Source organism: Oreochromis niloticus, linkage group LG20 (assembly GCF_001858045.2).
Source record: "Oreochromis niloticus isolate F11D_XX linkage group LG20, O_niloticus_UMD_NMBU, whole genome shotgun sequence".
Lineage (NCBI taxonomy): Eukaryota > Metazoa > Chordata > Actinopteri > Cichliformes > Cichlidae > Oreochromis > Oreochromis niloticus.
The window spans coordinates 20,124,968-20,142,309 of NC_031984.2; the positions used below are offsets into that span (position 1 = coordinate 20,124,968).

Sequence of the window (17,342 nt, forward strand, 5' to 3'; positions counted from 1 at the left end):
TACCTACAACATAATGACTGTGAGGGAGAGGAAAAAGAAATAAAAAACAGACTCAAGGTGTTGCAGTGGTTCAGTGAATCCAGACTGAAATGCTGTGGCAGTACCTTAAGAGCTGCACATGAATGAATGAATAAATGAATGAATGAATGGCTGTAAATGAAGCGAAGCAATTTTTTAAAGAAAAGTCGGCCAAAATCCCTCCACAATAATCAGAGAGACTAACAAGTCAAATTAATCCAAGCTAAACATAGTTATTCAAGCTACTGAATCATTTTTAAGTTTTCTCACTAAATCATCAACAGTATTGTTTACCATAACCTCTACTTCAGTGGAAATATAACTTTTTTTTTTTTTGTTTTTTTAGTGGGGGTTCCGAGGTAAAACAAGAAGAAAACAAATGAAAACAGATGTGAGTAGTGCATACAGAGCAGAAAGGCTTGAGATTAAGTGTTGGTGTGCAGTTCTCTGTCCAGCTGTGGTCATGTGGTGTGGTTTCCAGTAATCTTTGGATTTGAGTCAATTCACACACTTGGTTTCTGGGTAGCCTGTGGTTTTAAATGGTCTAAGAAAAACTTACACAATTTGTGCCCATTGCTTTTTTGCTATCTGGTATGTCAACATGTTTAACTGTTAAACGACCAAAGCTGCTAGACTCCAGAAATTGTGTTTTGCTTGTCTTATTTTAGCACCGATGTGGGAGAGGACTACAGTTTCCTTGTACTCATACTAAATATGACCATGCAATGCTGATAAGAGTTAAACTTATAACAGATTTGTTTTGTTTAGACCACACAACCCATTTCAGTAAGGACAAACCTAAATAAACTTGATGATGCAAAATGACAAGATAACCTGACCATTGTTGGTCCTTAGACTTCAAAACTGAACACACAAGTAGATCACATGCCTTCAGGTTGGTTAAAACCAAGGAAAGGTGGCAATCTGACAGTGAAGGTGAAAATGTGTGTTTGCCATTGTTTTGTTGTCTCTCTCTTTCATCAGTAATGAAAACCACACATAGGGGACAGGTTTGAAAATGGAGGCCAAACTGGGCTCCTCTTCTGGTTCCAACTGATCCCTTTACCCAGCAGGCACTCTGCTCTCGATGGCATCAGTTATTACAAGCTTAAGTGATTTTTTTCCAACAGTCAGTCTGATTCGTAGCATTGCAAGGGTTCAATTTGGTACTCATGCCACACAAACTAGAGTGTCGGACTGGCAACAATTTTTTTTTGTGTGTGTTTGTTGTACTGCTAAGTAGAATTATGAATAGAGACATCTTTGATGAAATTAATTTGCTGCAAATAATGGTTAAAACACTGTTAAAAGAGACAATGAACGCATTTTTATGCATTTATTCATGTAGTTATTCCACTCTGATTCAAAGGCTCAAGGCTGGGTCAGCGATTTAATAGCCAAAAATACTCTAGAGTTTATGTGGTTAATGTTTTTTTTTTCTTTTCTTTTTTTAAATCTCCTTCAGGTTTTCTCTTCATTTTTGTACCATCCTTAAAAATGCCACAAAACTTTGAAAAGTGCATTTTTGTGAATAGCTCCAAAACTTTTCAAGTTGTTCATATACCCCTCATAAAAATGTTCCCCGTCATCAAAGCTTGTGAGGTCACAAATTTGCAACAGGAAACCACCAACATTTTTTCCCCAAAGGTTTTATAACCATCCTGTTCAAACAATCTTTTTTTTGTTTTTTGTTTTTTTACACAGCCAGAGAACAAAAAAGATTGAACATAATAAACTCCCAAACCTTTTGTACAGAGAAATCAAACTAAATGAAGAAAACATCTCTTATATTAGTCCATGTTTTATCCTTTGAATCCCCTCTTGCATTTGCCATTAAATTGGGAAGGGAGACACAACAGTGTCAGAATGAGGCTCTCTGTGTTGTACGCAATGTCAATCAGTCTATTTCACTTGCTGGTTTTATCTGTTTTATATGGAATAGAAACCAGCAAGTCTAGGCCATTCAACAAGTAATCCAGTAATGTCTATGTTGGTGTGTGCATGTGTGTGCGTTCAAAGGTTATCAATGCGAATGTGTAAGGAGTAGGCAAACCTAAAATTAAGTGTATGCATGTCTGTGTGTGTTAAGAGTCTCAGAGTTTAAGCCAGTCCGAATCCCTCGGAGCATTCCTGAATGGCCAACAGCAGCATATGTCTCAGCTTCTCGTAGCTCTCGTAGGCTGGAAGGTCCAGCTGGTTAAAGCTGAGGATGAAAAAGAAAACATTACAGTTTTAAGGTTTTGCTCTTTTGAACCATCTACAAATATTTGTGCCATATCAACTTTCAACATGCTTACCAAGTGTGAGCAGATGGCAGGCGGTCAGTGGATCGATCATCACGGTGGATCTGGAACTTCTGGATGCCGTTCATGCCTTCCAAAGCTGCAAAACCCTGGAGGGGAACCTTGGATGTGCCAGTGACAAACTGCAGGAACTTGGCCCGGTCTGCTTGATCAAATGACCGCAAGGCCCTCCAGAACCACTGAATCTAAAGGAGAGAAAAAAAAAAAAAAAAAAAAAAAATGCATCCGAGTTACAAACATACATTTCTGTTTCTGAGGACAGTTATAGTAAGAAAATGTGATTCTTAAGCAATATGCAAGTGTCTTGTGGTCAAGAAACATTTAAGATAATTTATAAGGCTTCAATATTCCCAAATCATATGCAGCGCTATGTGTGAAAGTTCAAATGAAACGCTTTATCGAACCAAATGTGTCTGCATCACTTCTACAGCTGGAAACTTAAGTTCAAGGTGCTCCATATTAACAAAACAAAACAAAACAAAACAAAAAAATATAAATAAATACACCAGCTACATGCTGGTGTATTTGTTAAGTCCTCCAGGAGGAAACGTGCACATATGTTACCAAACAATTAAAAACACTGCAAACATTTCCTCATCCCTACCTGGATTGAGCTGGACTGGTACTTGTGATATTCAGTGTTAGCCTTGAGGTCATCGATGTCAATAGCTGGCAGGCCAGAAATGAGCAGTTCCAGCTCCTGCTCAGTGAAGATGGAGATCAGTCTCTTGGGGATGATCTCGTAGAAACCCTCAAGAAAGGCTGCGAGTTGCTTGCGGATTGCACCTAGAAAGGAAGCCAAAGTATTCACGAAAAGCTCTTTCTGCAGAAGTGAGAATTTGTTTATTTTTCAGTTAAGCACCTGAAAATTCAAAGCATCTCTCAATAATGTATGGTTGTAGCTCAATTTTGCATCTTTAATACTGCTGCAGTGCTGCCACCTAGTGGCATCATTTAGATTGCATTATATACTATAACATGGCAATAAAATGGCATCTGCTGATGACTTATTGTTTTTGCCTACCTACACTAATTATTTTAGCATTTAATTTCACTGATGCATTAAAGCATTACTATTAAGAAAAAACTCACCTGTCATCTTCATCTGGCACACCAGGTGCACATACTCCTTTTTGTTTTCCTCTGTGACCAAAATATTGGCTCCATTTGGTTTGAGGTCTCTGACTTCACATACCCCAAACTCCTGGACCTACACATACAGTCAAAGACAGTCAAAAACATTGCCCTAGATAGCAGTAGCATTTTTAAGGGTTCAGGTAATTAAACCTTAACAGCACTTCTATGAGAACTTCGAACCTTTAAGGAACATATTAAATTCCATGAAACAGAAAAAAAAAAAAATACATGAAGAATAGACACCAACCTCTGTGCTGAATGTCAGCTCATAGCCCAGGGTGGAAACATCGTTTTCCAACAGGTAAACCAAGCCCTGGAAGAATGGGTAATCCTCGCTTTCCATGTCTGTATACCTAGGAATACCACAGAAATGTAATCATATTATTGACATGTTCAAGAAAAATCTATAGCTGACTGGTTCCCCGGTTGCCACAACATTTAGTGTTGTATTTAACTAGGCATGGGTTTGTTGAGATCATTACACTAACTGGTGCAACGTGTCTTAAACAATTAGGTCACTTGGGTTTAAATGCTAGTAGCTCAAATACCTGACGCTCTTGCCCAAGATGTGCTTGTAGAAGCTGCGGGTGAAGTAGCACTCCAGTAACCGATTATCATAGACTGCCTTAGCCACAACACGACCCACAAACTTAAAGTAGCTGAGATGGTTGGGGTTGCAGTGCGATGATGGGTTGATGGTATAGGTGACACGGTCCCCTGGTGAAGTGCGGAACAGGGCATACATTGGGTTGAACATCTCCCGGGAGATGATCATGTACCATTCCCTCAGCAGGCCGCCAGCATCCTGACCCTCCTCCCCTTCAAAAACAATGTACCTGTAAGAGAAGGTGAGTGGATCAAGTTGAGTGGGTTTGAATTGAGGAGACATGCATATAGGGAGAAAGAGTAATGAAGCCTTACAGCCTGTTCTTCATGTCCTCTGGGCTCTTACGATGCAGCTCCCTGTACGAGTCCTCAAACACATGATCTCTCCTCACATGTACTGCCATGTCCTCCTTCCTCAGGCCTTCATCCAGCCGCTCCAATTCCTGGCGGAAGTACCTACAGAGATAAACAGAAATTCCAGCATGTCAATGATGGGAAAAAAAGGAGGAAAAACAGGGGGGAAAATGGAACACTTCAAAGTACAAAATTTAAGTTGAAAATAATTCTCCTTACTTCCTCTTAACATCAAAGTCTAGGATGCGTATGTAGTCAACTAGTACTGCAAAAGGTCCATCGGCCAAGTGAGTGGTTGACTGCCGCAGGATCTGATTAAGTACTGTGCGGTGAGTTTCTAGAAATAAAGAGTAAGGACTCCCATTAGAACATATACCATGAAGTAAAACAAAGCTTTATCATTCTCCTTATTTGAATATTTTAGGCTTACCAGCAAAGCGGAGAAACTTCTGAGTGTCTGGTGGCAGATTTGAAGAGATGTGCATGGAGGATGGTTCCCTGGAAAAGAATGGGTCTAGAGATGAAGGTGTGGCAGGTGTAAGAGGTGCTGGAGACAGTGGTGGAGGTTCATCTTTGATGTGAGAAAGCTGGCTCTCCCGCGTATCCCTCACAGGAGGTTTGCTCTCTCGCTCTGTGGCATGGACTAGAAAGAATGCCTCCACAGCAGGCTGGAGAACTGGGAAAACAGCATTAGGGGAACATATTACTTAATCCCTGATAGCAATTAGTAAAATATAAAAATCACAGTATATACATTTCTGAATTTCCACCTACCCAGGACGGCATGCTGGTCATGTGATTCCTCCAGTTCTTTCAGACACTCCCCGAGCATATCCCATAGTTCATCCAACAACAGCTGCTCACTGAGCAGAGGGAGATCTGGAAGTCTCTCTTCACTCTCTGATTGACCATTTCCTTCTTCATCTAATAAAGTTACAATATAGACTGAATCATTGCATCAACGTTGCTGTCAGCTCATATACATTTCATTTTGACTGTTAACAAGACTGATCTAGAGTCTGTGATTAAAAATGTATTTATCTGTATTGCAGCTGCTTGTTATAACAAAAAAGGTTTTTTTCCTTTTAAAGGAACTCCAATTAGATGTAAGCATCTTCCACTGAAGCAAAAATCAAAGTAAAGCAGAGAGTGTTTTAAGGTATAATTAACAGGCTGCTTGTGAGTCATACCCAGAGGTGCAGGGTCTTGCTCTAGAGGAGACGGCTGGTCCACATCCATTGGAGAATCATCTCTCTGTGCTGCCTGGGATTCTGAAACCGACTGCCCTTCAGACTACAAAAAATAAACCAGGCAGAACCAGAGGCAGAAACAAAGTGTAAACAACAGGGGGGAAAAAAACCAAAAAACTAAATAATGACTAACATGATGGCTTGTTTGGAAATAATTAGGGATGCACAGATTTATTGGCCAATAATTGCCTTTTTTACTGAAACTGGGCTATTAGCCAATAGAGCAGTGACTAATATTTATCTGTTTTGTATAACAAATTTACATTTATGGTTACATTTTTAATAGGCTGAAAATTAAACAGTATATAAAATACACTCATCCAGTCTGTTTTTGATACAGTATTGGCCAAGAACATCAGAGCATCCCTAATAGTGTTCAATCTTGACTGAGACTGTCATGCAAAATGACATTCCCATGATCCACTGACACAGCAAGTAAGGAAGGAAAGGCGGGAGGGAGGAAGGGAGGGTGGGCCAAAAGCATGAAGCAACATCAGCCAGCAAACAGACGACTTCAGTGAAACAAATCAAACCATTTGGAGCAGGCAGCACATTCACATCTAGGTACCATCAAAACTAGACTACATCAATGCAAGGAATGATAAAGAGTGCAATGAATCACTGGCCCATCTGTCTCTCTGTTGGAGCTGTCAATGTTCATCATAGCAGCAAAGCAGATGTCACAATGCATAAATCACTTGAAGTAGCAGACTATAGGGTGAATGTAAAATGTAATATGTTTACAAATAATTAAATCCAATACAAAGGTTAGAATTGGGAGTTTCCCATTTTTTAAAGGCATATGCAATATAATTAATGGTTTGGCTAATTGATTAAAATGTCCAAATCCAAAACAGGCAAATTCAAGGCAAATGACTAATCGTATTTATCTTAATGACCACCACACCAAGTATGAATAAATTCACTGTGAAGGTCACACCGCATAGTCAATGATGACTTTTAAGCGTTAAAATGATGATTGACTGTGTGAGTAAGAATGCCTGCTGTCAGTGGAGCCCATGCTAACCGTGGCAGCAGCAGCCGTGCCAACAGGGGCAGCAGCCCCAGCGGGAGGATGGGGGGCAGCCATTGAGGATCCGGCAGCGACGGCGGCAGAGGCAGAAGGGGCGGTGGGTGGGGGGGCCTGTTGCAGCCGACGTGCCCGTTGCCCCTCTCTCACCATCTGGATGATGGCATCAGCCTCGGCCTCCAGCTGGCGCACTGCAGCCTGGATGCTGCTTGCTGAGCCCAAACTGGTGGAGCCTTGCCAGTCACAAATGGAAGAAAGGGGTTTTAATCATTGAGACATGATGACTGTATTGTACACAAAAACCAAGAAAGCACTGTATATGTAGCATGTTTTTTTACCCAAGCGCCCTGTCTGTTTGGCCTTCTTGTTGGCGCGCCTTGTGTCCTCGCGGAGCTGAATGATAACCTGCAGCACTCGCAAGAAAAACTTCTGTGTCGATGTCTTGGATGTTAGTGAGCTCATACAAGGAAGCTGCAATTCACGTCCCCCAAGAGTGCGCTTCTGTGCCGCAACAATCACCACACTCTCTGACCCGTCAAACCTGTGTCCCAATCAACAGACACATACAAGGCATAGGAGTTTATAGTCATCATTACAATGCAAATTTGATGAGTATAATTTTTTTTCTAATCTGCCAGTCATCTGTGCAGACAAAATAATGTTACTGACCGATGAGAATTGTCATGAGCTAACCTGCTTGTCATCTTGCCCTTCAGTCTAGCTGATATGGAGGAATCCTCGGGAGGTGCGTCAGGGGAATGTGAATCAGCTTGTGCCCGTCTCTGCTGCTCCAAATTGTACTCTCTAAGCTCGGCCAATAATGTCCCTAAAAAAAAAAAGAAATAATGTTCCAAAAGTTTGTAAAAAACAAACAAACCCTGCACTTTACTGAAAAGAGGAATATGAACTGGCACCTATGCTCTTCCCCAAAACCTACCGATCTGTTTGCAAAGAGTGTATCCGAGATGTCTTGCACCGCTAAGCAGCAGTCTGAGTACAGTGTCTCTGGTGGAAGCGTCTCCTCTAGAAAGCTGCAGCAGAATGTTAGCTGCATCTTCCAGACCTTCCTCTGAACACGAGTGAGATGTCAACACCTTTCACAGAGGAAAAGAATCGTTTGTGAAAACACATCAATGCAAAAATAAATTTTGAAAACAAAGAATGGAAAAATATATAAAGACTTAATGATCTCATTTGTTAAAATGTCTTTATGAACAAGCAGTAAGACAATTTCCTAAAACTATCGACACATGTTATGCTGCATTACTTCTGCATGAATCCAGGTTCCGAGAATACACTGTCATGAACAAGTTGTTGTTTATGCTCCTAAACACAAAAAGCTACCAATAAGGGCATAACCAGATGAGGTGATCTGTCCATACTGCAGCCAAGCATGTATTTGACAAGTGCGATTGCTGCTGTTACAGTTCCCTGGCCTACTTGAACAGCTGGGCCAGCACTAACACACAAGGACAGCACTAAAACTTCCTTGATGGCTGCTTACACATATATTTGGTAAATGGACTGGTTCTTATATAGCACTTTTCTACTCTGAACACTCAAAGCGCTTCACACAACTTGCCTCACTCACCCATTCACCCAAACACCGATTATGCCAAAAAACCTTTGGCACAAAGGTGACAAGCAAGGAGTTGAGCGTTAAGATTTTTTTAAAATTTTTTATGTAATCTGACATAAAAAAAACAAAAACAAACAAAAAAACTTATCTGCTCTGATTTTTTTTCCCTCATCACAGAGTAATATTATCCATCCATAATAATCTACTGAAGACTTAAAAGACATAAGCTTTGGTGTTTTCTCTTAATTCTGGATGAAGAAAACACAGTCAACATTTTCAAAGTAGTCTGGTTATTTGGCAGTCTAGCATTGTATTTTTCCCTAATAGGGTTTAACAGACAAACCACTGCACTTTTGTTACTTCTTAAAACACATTTTTACTGAAGAATTTACTGTAGACTGGGGGAAAAAAGACAGGCTTTTTCCTAAAATGTGTTTTAACATTTGTGTCTCTGCTAAGAGAGAATCGCAAATATCAGGCAACTCTTCCACTAACAGGATATTAAAAGAAAAATGTGTTTTCAATATCTGATGTCCTTGCCTCAAAAACTGAAATGCCTGATGATCTAGAGCTACTTAATGCAAAATATTACTGAATTTTAGTTTTGAGCCCAAAAGCTAAATGTATCCTGACTTCAACTCAACTCAGTTTACCAGCAAGTGTGCCTTAATTGACCCTTAGAAGTTATTCAGAGAAATATCTTGGAAAACCCCTCGACATTTCTTTAAATCATTTCATCATACCTCCACAGAGAGTTGAAGCTGTTTTTCTGTCAGTCCAGTGGAAGCCAACTTTTCACTCTCTGTATTGCTAGCAACACCCCTCTGTTTTCCTGTTTTTTAAAAAAAACAACAAAAAACCCCCAAACATTTTCATTAATATAAATTATCATTTTCTAATAAAATCTCTTGCATTGTAAGATTTAAATTTAAGTTTCGATCACATTTTATTCAGGAATAAAGTACCAGTACCTGTAGAGATTGTTCCAGTGGACGTGGGTATAGAGATTGTTGTAGAGGATGTCTGAGAGGTTGCTATACTTGTCCCTGAGGATGTACCCTGGGCTACAGCTCCTACAGAAGCCCCTGGGCCTGCCACAGTGGACTGCATAGCGCCCACTGCAGCGGTGCCTTGTGTTGTGACTGAGGCTGTGGCTCCTGAGCTGGTTGCCGTGTTGGGGTTAGGAGCCTGTGGAGTTGGGTGTCCAGCAGGCACCTCTGTGGCCTTGTTGTCAGGGAGGGCAATGGATATGAGGGAGAGCAGGCGCAGCAGCTTTTCAGTGAGCAAGGAGCTCCGTCTGATCACAGGGTGGGACAACATGTTCATCAGCTGGCCTAGAGGAGAGGTCTCTAAGCTGAACTGGGCTCCCTCTGCCTCTGCACTTCCACCTAGAGGCACCGTCTTCATTGAGGCTTTGCCCTTACGGCTGACATTCATGTTGTCAAGCTTGACCAGTAGGTCCCAAAAATCGGTGGAGATTCCTAGAGACTGGAGGGTAGAGGCAGTAGACCCCAGGGAGTTCTGGGTGTTGGAGGCATTAGGGTTGCTCTGAGACTGTGACCCTGACCTGGAGCCTCCACCTCCACCCCCTCCTCCCGAGGAGCCTGAACAAAGACGAGAGTCTAGGTCAGAAGACGAAGCTGACAAGTCCTTACAACGCTGCTGCGTGAAGTGGCTGGGGAACACCTACAGAAGAAAAGAAAAAACAAAAGGACACTGAATTACTTGCCTTAACCAACTTCATTTCAAGTCTTAGAACACAGAATGGACAAAAGATTTAGATCAATATAGCTAAACCCTCACCTTGGCTAGCTGGATAAGTGTGTCCAGCACATGTCGACAGACCACTGGAGCAGCTTGTGGGTGGATGTGAACAGTGGAGCCTCCACCTCCAGCACATGTGACACTCGTTGCACCCGCTGACACACCTCCCAATGTCCCAGAACTTGAAGAGCCTCCAGCTGAATGCCTGTCAGCATGCTTCCTACCTGATGCTCGCTGAATCTGGAAAATGTTTGTTCGGCAACCCAAGGCTGCATCCATAGAAACAGAGAGCCAGGAAAGCTGACTGGAACTGCGAGACTCCACCCTGTTCAATAACTCTAAGGAGGAAGCTGGGGATGAAGAAGAAGATGATGAAGATGAGGAGAGGGACGAGGTGGCTGTGCCTTTTCCTCCGCAGCTTCCCTGGCTGGTCCTCTTGCCGCGAGAGTCCTCCAGACGTGAGGTCTCCACGCATACCTCACTCTCGCTGCTTCGTTGGAGGATTGACAACAGGCTGCGAATGACCCACCCACGTGTCTGAGAATGGTAGCAGAGGTTCCTGAGCACACGGTGCAGACGGCTGGTGTTGAGTTTCGGTTCATCCACGAACAGCAAAACCAGCAGGCAGGACAAAGCCTCGTGGTCCAAAAGCAATCGTCCACGCAGGCGCAGCAGGGAGTCGACACTTGAACTGGATGGTCTGAAGAAAGAGTAGTAACAGTATGTCACCTGTCAAAACTTCTGTAAGATTTCCTAAATGCCAAACCGACATTTTATTTAAAAAGGAAAACATTTCAAAAAAATTAAATCACTGTTATTATACCTGTGGTTTGTTCCTCCACCCATCTGAAATGTCCCTCCTCTCTGCACAGCCAGTCGGGTGTACTGGACGCCACGATTGCTTCCTAACCGGCTAGTGAAGGCCGGTGAGCGCAAGATGGCTGAGAGGGCTGAAGATGAACTATGACCAAAAAGTCTTTCATGCATCAGTTGTCTCTGACGTGCCTCTTGCTCTCTACGTAATGCAGCAGCTTCAGCAGCAATGTCTGGAGGCATGACAGCCAACACGCTGTCCTCCATGTCTTCAAGAACACTGCGACGGAGCTCTGATGGCAGTGTCTGGATGAAAGTTACGGGATCTAAAGGTGTGTCTCCTTGGGGAGGCTGCTGGGCTAGTTCTCTGCGCTGCTGCTCTGCTCGCTGCTGGGCAAGAACCTAAGACAACCAATGGCATGCTTAGTAAATAGAACCAATTGATTTCTTTAAGGATTTGTTTGAAATATCTATGAGTAAGCATTTTGCTTACTCATGCAATTTAAAAAACATAACTTCTCACCTCCTCCTGGATGGCAGGTGGTAATGCTGCCAGGAATTCAGGGCTGACCTCTGTAACCCCCGGCCCTCCCAATACAGGTGCAGTAGAAGATGGCAAGCTTGTAGCAGCTGGAGGACGGGAGGGTGGTCTGATGCCAAGCTGATTCTGCAGCACCTCTCGGCGGATGTCCTCAGGAAGAGCTGCCAAGAAGGAGGGATCTACACCCTCTGGCAGGCTGATGCCTGCCATCACAAAATAGAACAAAACAAAACAAAAAAAAAAAAAAACGAAAATGAAACAATTAAATTAATATTATACAGTTTATTATTGCAGGGTTCACTACAGAATATCAGGCAGATTGTCATCCAATCCAGGCAACGTAAAGCATCGGTTTGTGTTGGCAACAAAAGGGCTCATCTTGCAAGATATGTCCAAAAGTTCACATTAGAATTTTTATGGTTCTTCCATGAAGGTTGTATCACTTTTGGCAGCTAACCAAAACAAACACACTGATGTTTTTCATACCACTAAGCTGTGTAATACTATAAACATGATAAACCAGAATGATGACAACAAAGCAGCTAGATGGAATACTAAAACGGATTAAAATAGGAGCCAGCATTTCACAAACTGTTTTGGTTACCACTTTTTGTTTATCTTAAACATGCTAGTCAGTTCCTCCTTTCCAATGACATCACACACATCATAAATAACAGCAGTCATGATTGATTGGGGAGCAATGTGTAATCTGTTGTCTCTCAACCAATAAATGCAACATTTTATGGCTGTCCAATCAGACATATCATAACAGATAAAAATATCACGTAGTCCGACGGTGGCATACGCAGAGATTCTACCCTTCAGTCGTATATCCACTAACCATCCAAGTTGCTGTTTACATTCAAGTATCTCAAGTTTCAATGAAGACTTAGCAGAAATTAAATAGAGGGTACAAAAGATTACCATCAACAAGGAGCAGCAGCAGTAAAAATCAGTATCTGGCCAAATGTGAAATATGGTCACAAAAACAACCAGAACACAGTTTTTTGCAAAGCATTATAATTACTCCAGCAAAGATAGAAATACTATAAAATGTCAAAACTTTAATCAAATTATTGATATGACTGAGGTAATCATAATGGCTGTAATATGGCAAAAACATTTTTGTGAGGTTAATGTTAACATGGACCTCTGACTACCATATTCTTATCAATTCATCCAAGTGAACATTTAAACCAATTGTAATCAAATCTCCTTCAGGTATTCCTGAGGCATGACATCCATCCAGTAGAATATTATGGACTTAGGATCATGGTGACCTTGACATTTGACCACCAAATTTATTCAATTCAATTCTAAGTTCATAGCATTTTAGGCAAATTCTAAGATGTTGAAGGATGATTGGTATCACAAGAAGAAAACTAATGGGCAAGCCAATAAGAGAATACAGTGGTATTGACCCTGCAAAAGCATAAAAATATTAACAATTGCAGAAGTAGCAGAGTACTTTACCTGCAAGTGGATCCTCCTCCTCATTGCTTGTAGAGGGAAGGGGCTCTTCCTGGATGGCCTGAGACTGGCTGTCAGCACTGTCACTCCTGGGCATAGTTTCCCCAGGAGATGAAACAGAAGTAGAGCTGCACATATTAAAACAAACAAAAAAAAACAAAGACTATCATTGCTATCAAAATTATGTGCAATATCTATTGATCTCAAAGTTCTAACTGCATGAGATGCCTTTTGAATCCTATGTGGAAATTGAACAAAATCATGAAATAGCTGCATTTGTTTCATAAAGTACCTACCTAAGGTTTGAGGTCGGAACAACAATTTTAAAGATACATATGGACTAGAGCAGGGCGATATGACCAAAAATATTTATCACGATATACATTTGAAAATTTGCGATAACGATATAACTGACGATATAATTGACACTAGACAAAATACTTTACAACTCCACAACTTTATTAGTGCAAAAAACCCCATCAATGTATTTTCACTTAAACAAGCAGCTGTTTTTTTATGTGCATTAAAGTTATATAAAAATGTAACAGTGCAAATTCCTTGCGGACAGTTTAACCAAAAGGCATTTCCAGTAGAAATTGGCCGACATATCCTCAGCATAACCATGTATAATATCCACAAAACTTAAAAAGAGGTTATACACACACAATACGGTAAAATTATGTTGAAGCACAGTACGTATCACTCCGCGAGGCTCCTGCCTACGATAGCCGTGATGCTCCGACAATCCATCAAGCGGTGCGGGTTCGTAGCTTAGCAAAGTCGTACTAAAACATTTGACAGATTTTCGAGCGCCGTGTACCACACAAAGTCGTTTTGAGGTCAGTAAACACAACCAGAATTCATACATAAGGCACACGGGATTATAAGGGGCACTGTCGATTTTCAGAAAAATCAAAGGATTGATTTTAAGTGTGCCGTATTTTCCAAACAACACGGTAATAACGACGGCCCGCTAGCATGCGCTACCAAAAATAGTGCTTTGTTGTGTATCTGATGGACGAAAGCTAAACCAGTTCCACACCACTGAAGTTGCAGCATTTTTACAAACCAATTCTGGTTCATCCGTTTCATTTAACGATCCACTTTGGCTCTTCTCATTCTGTGTCGCCACCATGTGCGTATGTAAACATAGGCACTGCGCATGCGCGTTTTACCCATATTCTATCGCGATATTTCATTTTCCTATCGTTGCCCAAAATTACACCGGTATTACCGTGAACGGTATGATATAGCCCAGCCCTAATATGGACCGTGATTTATTTCTGTCAAACTTCCTCAAGAGGTTCAAATGGCAGAATATATTGCTTTTAAACAGAGACTTGGTCAGTAATGAACTTCTAGTTTCTACCCACCCAGTTTCTGCATCAGTTTGCCTGTCAGTCAGGCCACTTTCCCCACTTCCAGACAGCTCCTGAGAAAGCTGGGTGGGCTGGGCAGGGTTGGGAGCAGCTTCTTCCTGGGTGGCAGAGGCAGGGCTGCTGGTATCCATTGGTGACCCTTCCAGTTGTGACACACCAGCTGCTGCAGGCTCAGAGTTCTCTACAATGTCTGGACTTAGAGAAGCTGTGAAAAGGAAAGAGAGCTTATCATTCGGGCTAGGAAGTTATCTGATCATTTAATGCACTACATCTAAATTCCTTGGTTTCATTATGTGTTACGATAGCTTCTACAACATTATTTAAATTACAAATATGCTTCCTTACTGTTGGCCAGTCTGTATAAATAGAGTTTTCAAAGTTAGTCTACCTTCCCTGCCTTCATCCAACGTCCCTCCACCACCACCTCCGACTCTCTCACCGATTGCAGGTGCCGGGGACATTTCCATCTGAGATGCCTCTGCTTCACTGTTTGGCCTCTCGCCTGTCGACAAGAGTGGAAGGCCAGCCCCTGCCAGAGCAGCCAGTGAGCTAGCATGCGACTCAGCCAGTAAAAGGTCAGCTATTGGTTGGTGGACCTGCTGACTAATAGCAGTCTCCAGGGAGACTAAGGCCTGTTCATGAGGAGCAGGTGTGGTTGGAGTGACTTCTCCAGATGGTGGGGCAGTAAGGAAGCCCTCTGAAACCCTGGGTGGATCCAGACATGACACAGTACCACCCTGAGCCTGTTCACCCTCTGCAATATTCAAAGAAACACTTGCGTGAAGAAAAGGGACAGTTTAAATTATTTTTATTTGAATGGATTCAAGTCTTAAAAACAATTTACATATCTGACAATGCCTCAACATGACTGTTGCATCTTAATATCACTTTTCTGCTATATCTGCCAGCTACTTGTGCACGTGTTGCTCTTAAAAATATGTAATTACAGTAAACATTTTTCATTCACACAACTGCTTCCAAAAATGTTTCAAAACCCTTTCAAAAAGGTGTTAATATTCAAAAAAGGAAAATCAGGGCACAGAAATGTCAGAAATAACAATGTGGTGATTAGCTGGTGAATAGCTATTTAACAGATGACAAAGGCCTCTGCTGAGGAAGGCAGTAAGTTGTATAGTTATCTCCTTAACGGGGTGCACAATCCTGATCCCCAACAACAACACAACTTACTACCTCACCACAGCACAGACAAAAATAATACATTGAACAAAAGTTATACATGTTGTATATCAAAAATGTAAATATTTAGAATAAGGTTCTTAAAACAATATAGCGGCAATAATTCTCAGTTCAAAAAATTTACCAGTTAAGAGATCATCTCCTATGAAACAAATGAAGATGTCGAGCTGGTATGGCGTTGCCATAAGAAAGACAGTAGACTGTATAGTTATCTCCCAGATCTGGTGTGATCCTAAAACTATACAAACTACTACCTCATCCCACAGCACGCACAGCAAGCTGGCCACTTGCCTCTGGGTTGTCCAATCCACATAGGTCAAGGAATTTAACAGTAAAACAGAAACAAAAGCAAAATCTTTATAAATGTCAGTACCTGCTGTGTTCTCTGCACCATTAACTGTCCCCAATCCAGAACCCTGTGGACACAAAATGCTGATGTTAGAAAAAAAAAAAAAAACATGAGTACATCTACCAAAAATGCATGCACTATTGTATCTGAAAATACATCCTTATGCACAGACAGCAATCATCTGCTAACCTGCAGGCTCTGTTCTCTGGCCTGTTCTGCTCCAGAGGCCCTCCTTTCATTCTGTTTGGACTCTTCCTCCTCAGCTAGCTGTCGCCTTCTCTTCTCTCTGCGCTCTTCCAATTCCTCATCTCGCAGACTTTCCAGATGCTGCAGGATAGGCACCTTAACCACTAAAAGCAGATGGAGGCATTAAAATCAAAATAGTTTTCAATTTATACTCAAAAGGTTTGTGAAATGTCACCAAGCCAAAGTAATTTTTGGTCAAGTTACTAAAACATTTTGTTTTTCACCGGTCACCAAAAAAATTTAATGAATTCTAACCATCTCACTAAAAATCAGATCCCAACTATGTGAACTGCTGTCTTTAAATAAAATGCAATAAAAAGCCTATATGCTAACTATAGATTTGTCTGAAATTAACAGGGAATGTCCAACCACTTGACTACCATATCCAATTATTTATGGTCCAGTTCTCAGGAATATAAATATTTTCTGAAGGTACCAAAAAGATGACACACACACACACACAATAAATAAAAGAAGTCATAAAAGTAATAAAAATGTTTTCATTAATCATATGACTACCTTACTACCACTGAAAAGAAACCTCTAGTTTACCTGCAACACAGTCGTGCATACTCTCTGCATCCAGCACTTTGCACTCATCTGTCCATCTAGTCAAGGCAGTAGGAATGCTAGAGAGGGTCCCTAAAGAAACAAAAGGATACAAATGTTACGCATTCAGGTTAACAATAAACCCGAACCTTACAATGCTCAAGTCTATGGTAATATATACCCGCTTGACCTCCAGTACTGCTCTGCTCATGGAAGAAGTCATCCAATAACTCATCATCAGAACGAGCTATGATATGCACATCCTCATTTCCAACCAAAAGGCGGGCACGACCACGTGATTGTAAAGGCAGAGAACTGGAAAGCTGTAAAATGTCTGCTGCTGCACTGGGACCCAGCAGTCTGAAGAAGGAAGAAAAGGAGGAAATGCCTTTTTAATGTTCAGGCAGACAAAGAAAGCTAGCGTAAAACAGGAGCTGCTTAATAGAGCCACATAAATAAACATGGTTTCAACCTTTGTAAGATAAGTGGAGGGTTGGGCTGACGGTTATGAGGGTAGTGGACATGGATTGTGTGTCCACTATTGGCAGTGAGCTGACGTAGTGTTCGCTGGCTGCGGCCCATGCCCTGCGCCAAGCGGCTGCTAGTGCCTGCCACACCTAGGGTGAGGGATCCGTGGTCAGCATGACGCACCATCAGTGGGTGGGAGCTAGGGATGTTGCCTGGGGAAGGAGGGATGTCAGCTGATAGAGAAAAACAGAACAGAGCACGCAGACATTAGGGAGAAACCTCTAGCATA

General features: G+C 41.7%; 1 protein-coding gene across 15 annotated transcripts in view; it reads right to left on the reverse strand.

Annotated features, from left to right (window-relative positions):
* Positions 1–1,340: 1,340 nt before the first annotated feature.
* huwe1 (HECT, UBA and WWE domain containing E3 ubiquitin protein ligase 1) overlaps positions 1,341–17,342 on the reverse strand; it is a 48,637-nt gene continuing 32,635 nt past the window's right edge. For 9 of the 15 annotated variants that reach the window (XM_013273135.3, XM_013273136.3, XM_013273134.3 and 6 more), the window contains 28 exons: positions 17,058–17,286; positions 16,767–16,945; positions 16,589–16,678; positions 15,980–16,140; positions 15,815–15,857; positions 14,633–14,998; positions 14,239–14,449; positions 12,869–12,993; positions 11,378–11,598; positions 10,865–11,256; positions 10,081–10,741; positions 9,249–9,963; positions 9,021–9,109; positions 7,636–7,792; positions 7,368–7,524; positions 7,037–7,239; positions 6,696–6,931; positions 5,609–5,711; positions 5,193–5,342; positions 4,849–5,094; positions 4,638–4,755; positions 4,380–4,520; positions 4,007–4,294; positions 3,706–3,811; positions 3,414–3,531; positions 2,926–3,107; positions 2,316–2,506; positions 1,341–2,221 (listed from right to left, as the gene is read on the reverse strand). In XM_013273135.3, coding sequence (XP_013128589.1) covers positions 2,119–2,221; positions 2,316–2,506; positions 2,926–3,107; positions 3,414–3,531; positions 3,706–3,811; positions 4,007–4,294; positions 4,380–4,520; positions 4,638–4,755; positions 4,849–5,094; positions 5,193–5,342; positions 5,609–5,711; positions 6,696–6,931; positions 7,037–7,239; positions 7,368–7,524; positions 7,636–7,792; positions 9,021–9,109; positions 9,249–9,963; positions 10,081–10,741; positions 10,865–11,256; positions 11,378–11,598; positions 12,869–12,993; positions 14,239–14,449; positions 14,633–14,998; positions 15,815–15,857; positions 15,980–16,140; positions 16,589–16,678; positions 16,767–16,945; positions 17,058–17,286 — 5,981 coding nt within the window. In that variant the 3' untranslated portion in view covers positions 1,341–2,118. Of the gene's footprint in view, positions 2,222–2,315; positions 2,507–2,925; positions 3,108–3,413; positions 3,532–3,705; positions 3,812–4,006; positions 4,295–4,379; positions 4,521–4,637; positions 4,756–4,848; positions 5,095–5,192; positions 5,343–5,608; positions 5,712–6,695; positions 6,932–7,036; positions 7,252–7,367; positions 7,525–7,635; positions 7,793–9,020; positions 9,110–9,248; positions 9,964–10,080; positions 10,742–10,864; positions 11,257–11,377; positions 11,599–12,868; positions 12,994–14,238; positions 14,450–14,632; positions 14,999–15,814; positions 15,858–15,979; positions 16,141–16,588; positions 16,679–16,766; positions 16,946–17,057; positions 17,287–17,342 lie in introns of all 15 variants that reach the window. The other 6 variants (XM_013273138.3, XM_019349543.2, XM_019349546.2 and 3 more) reach the window with 6 other exon arrangements.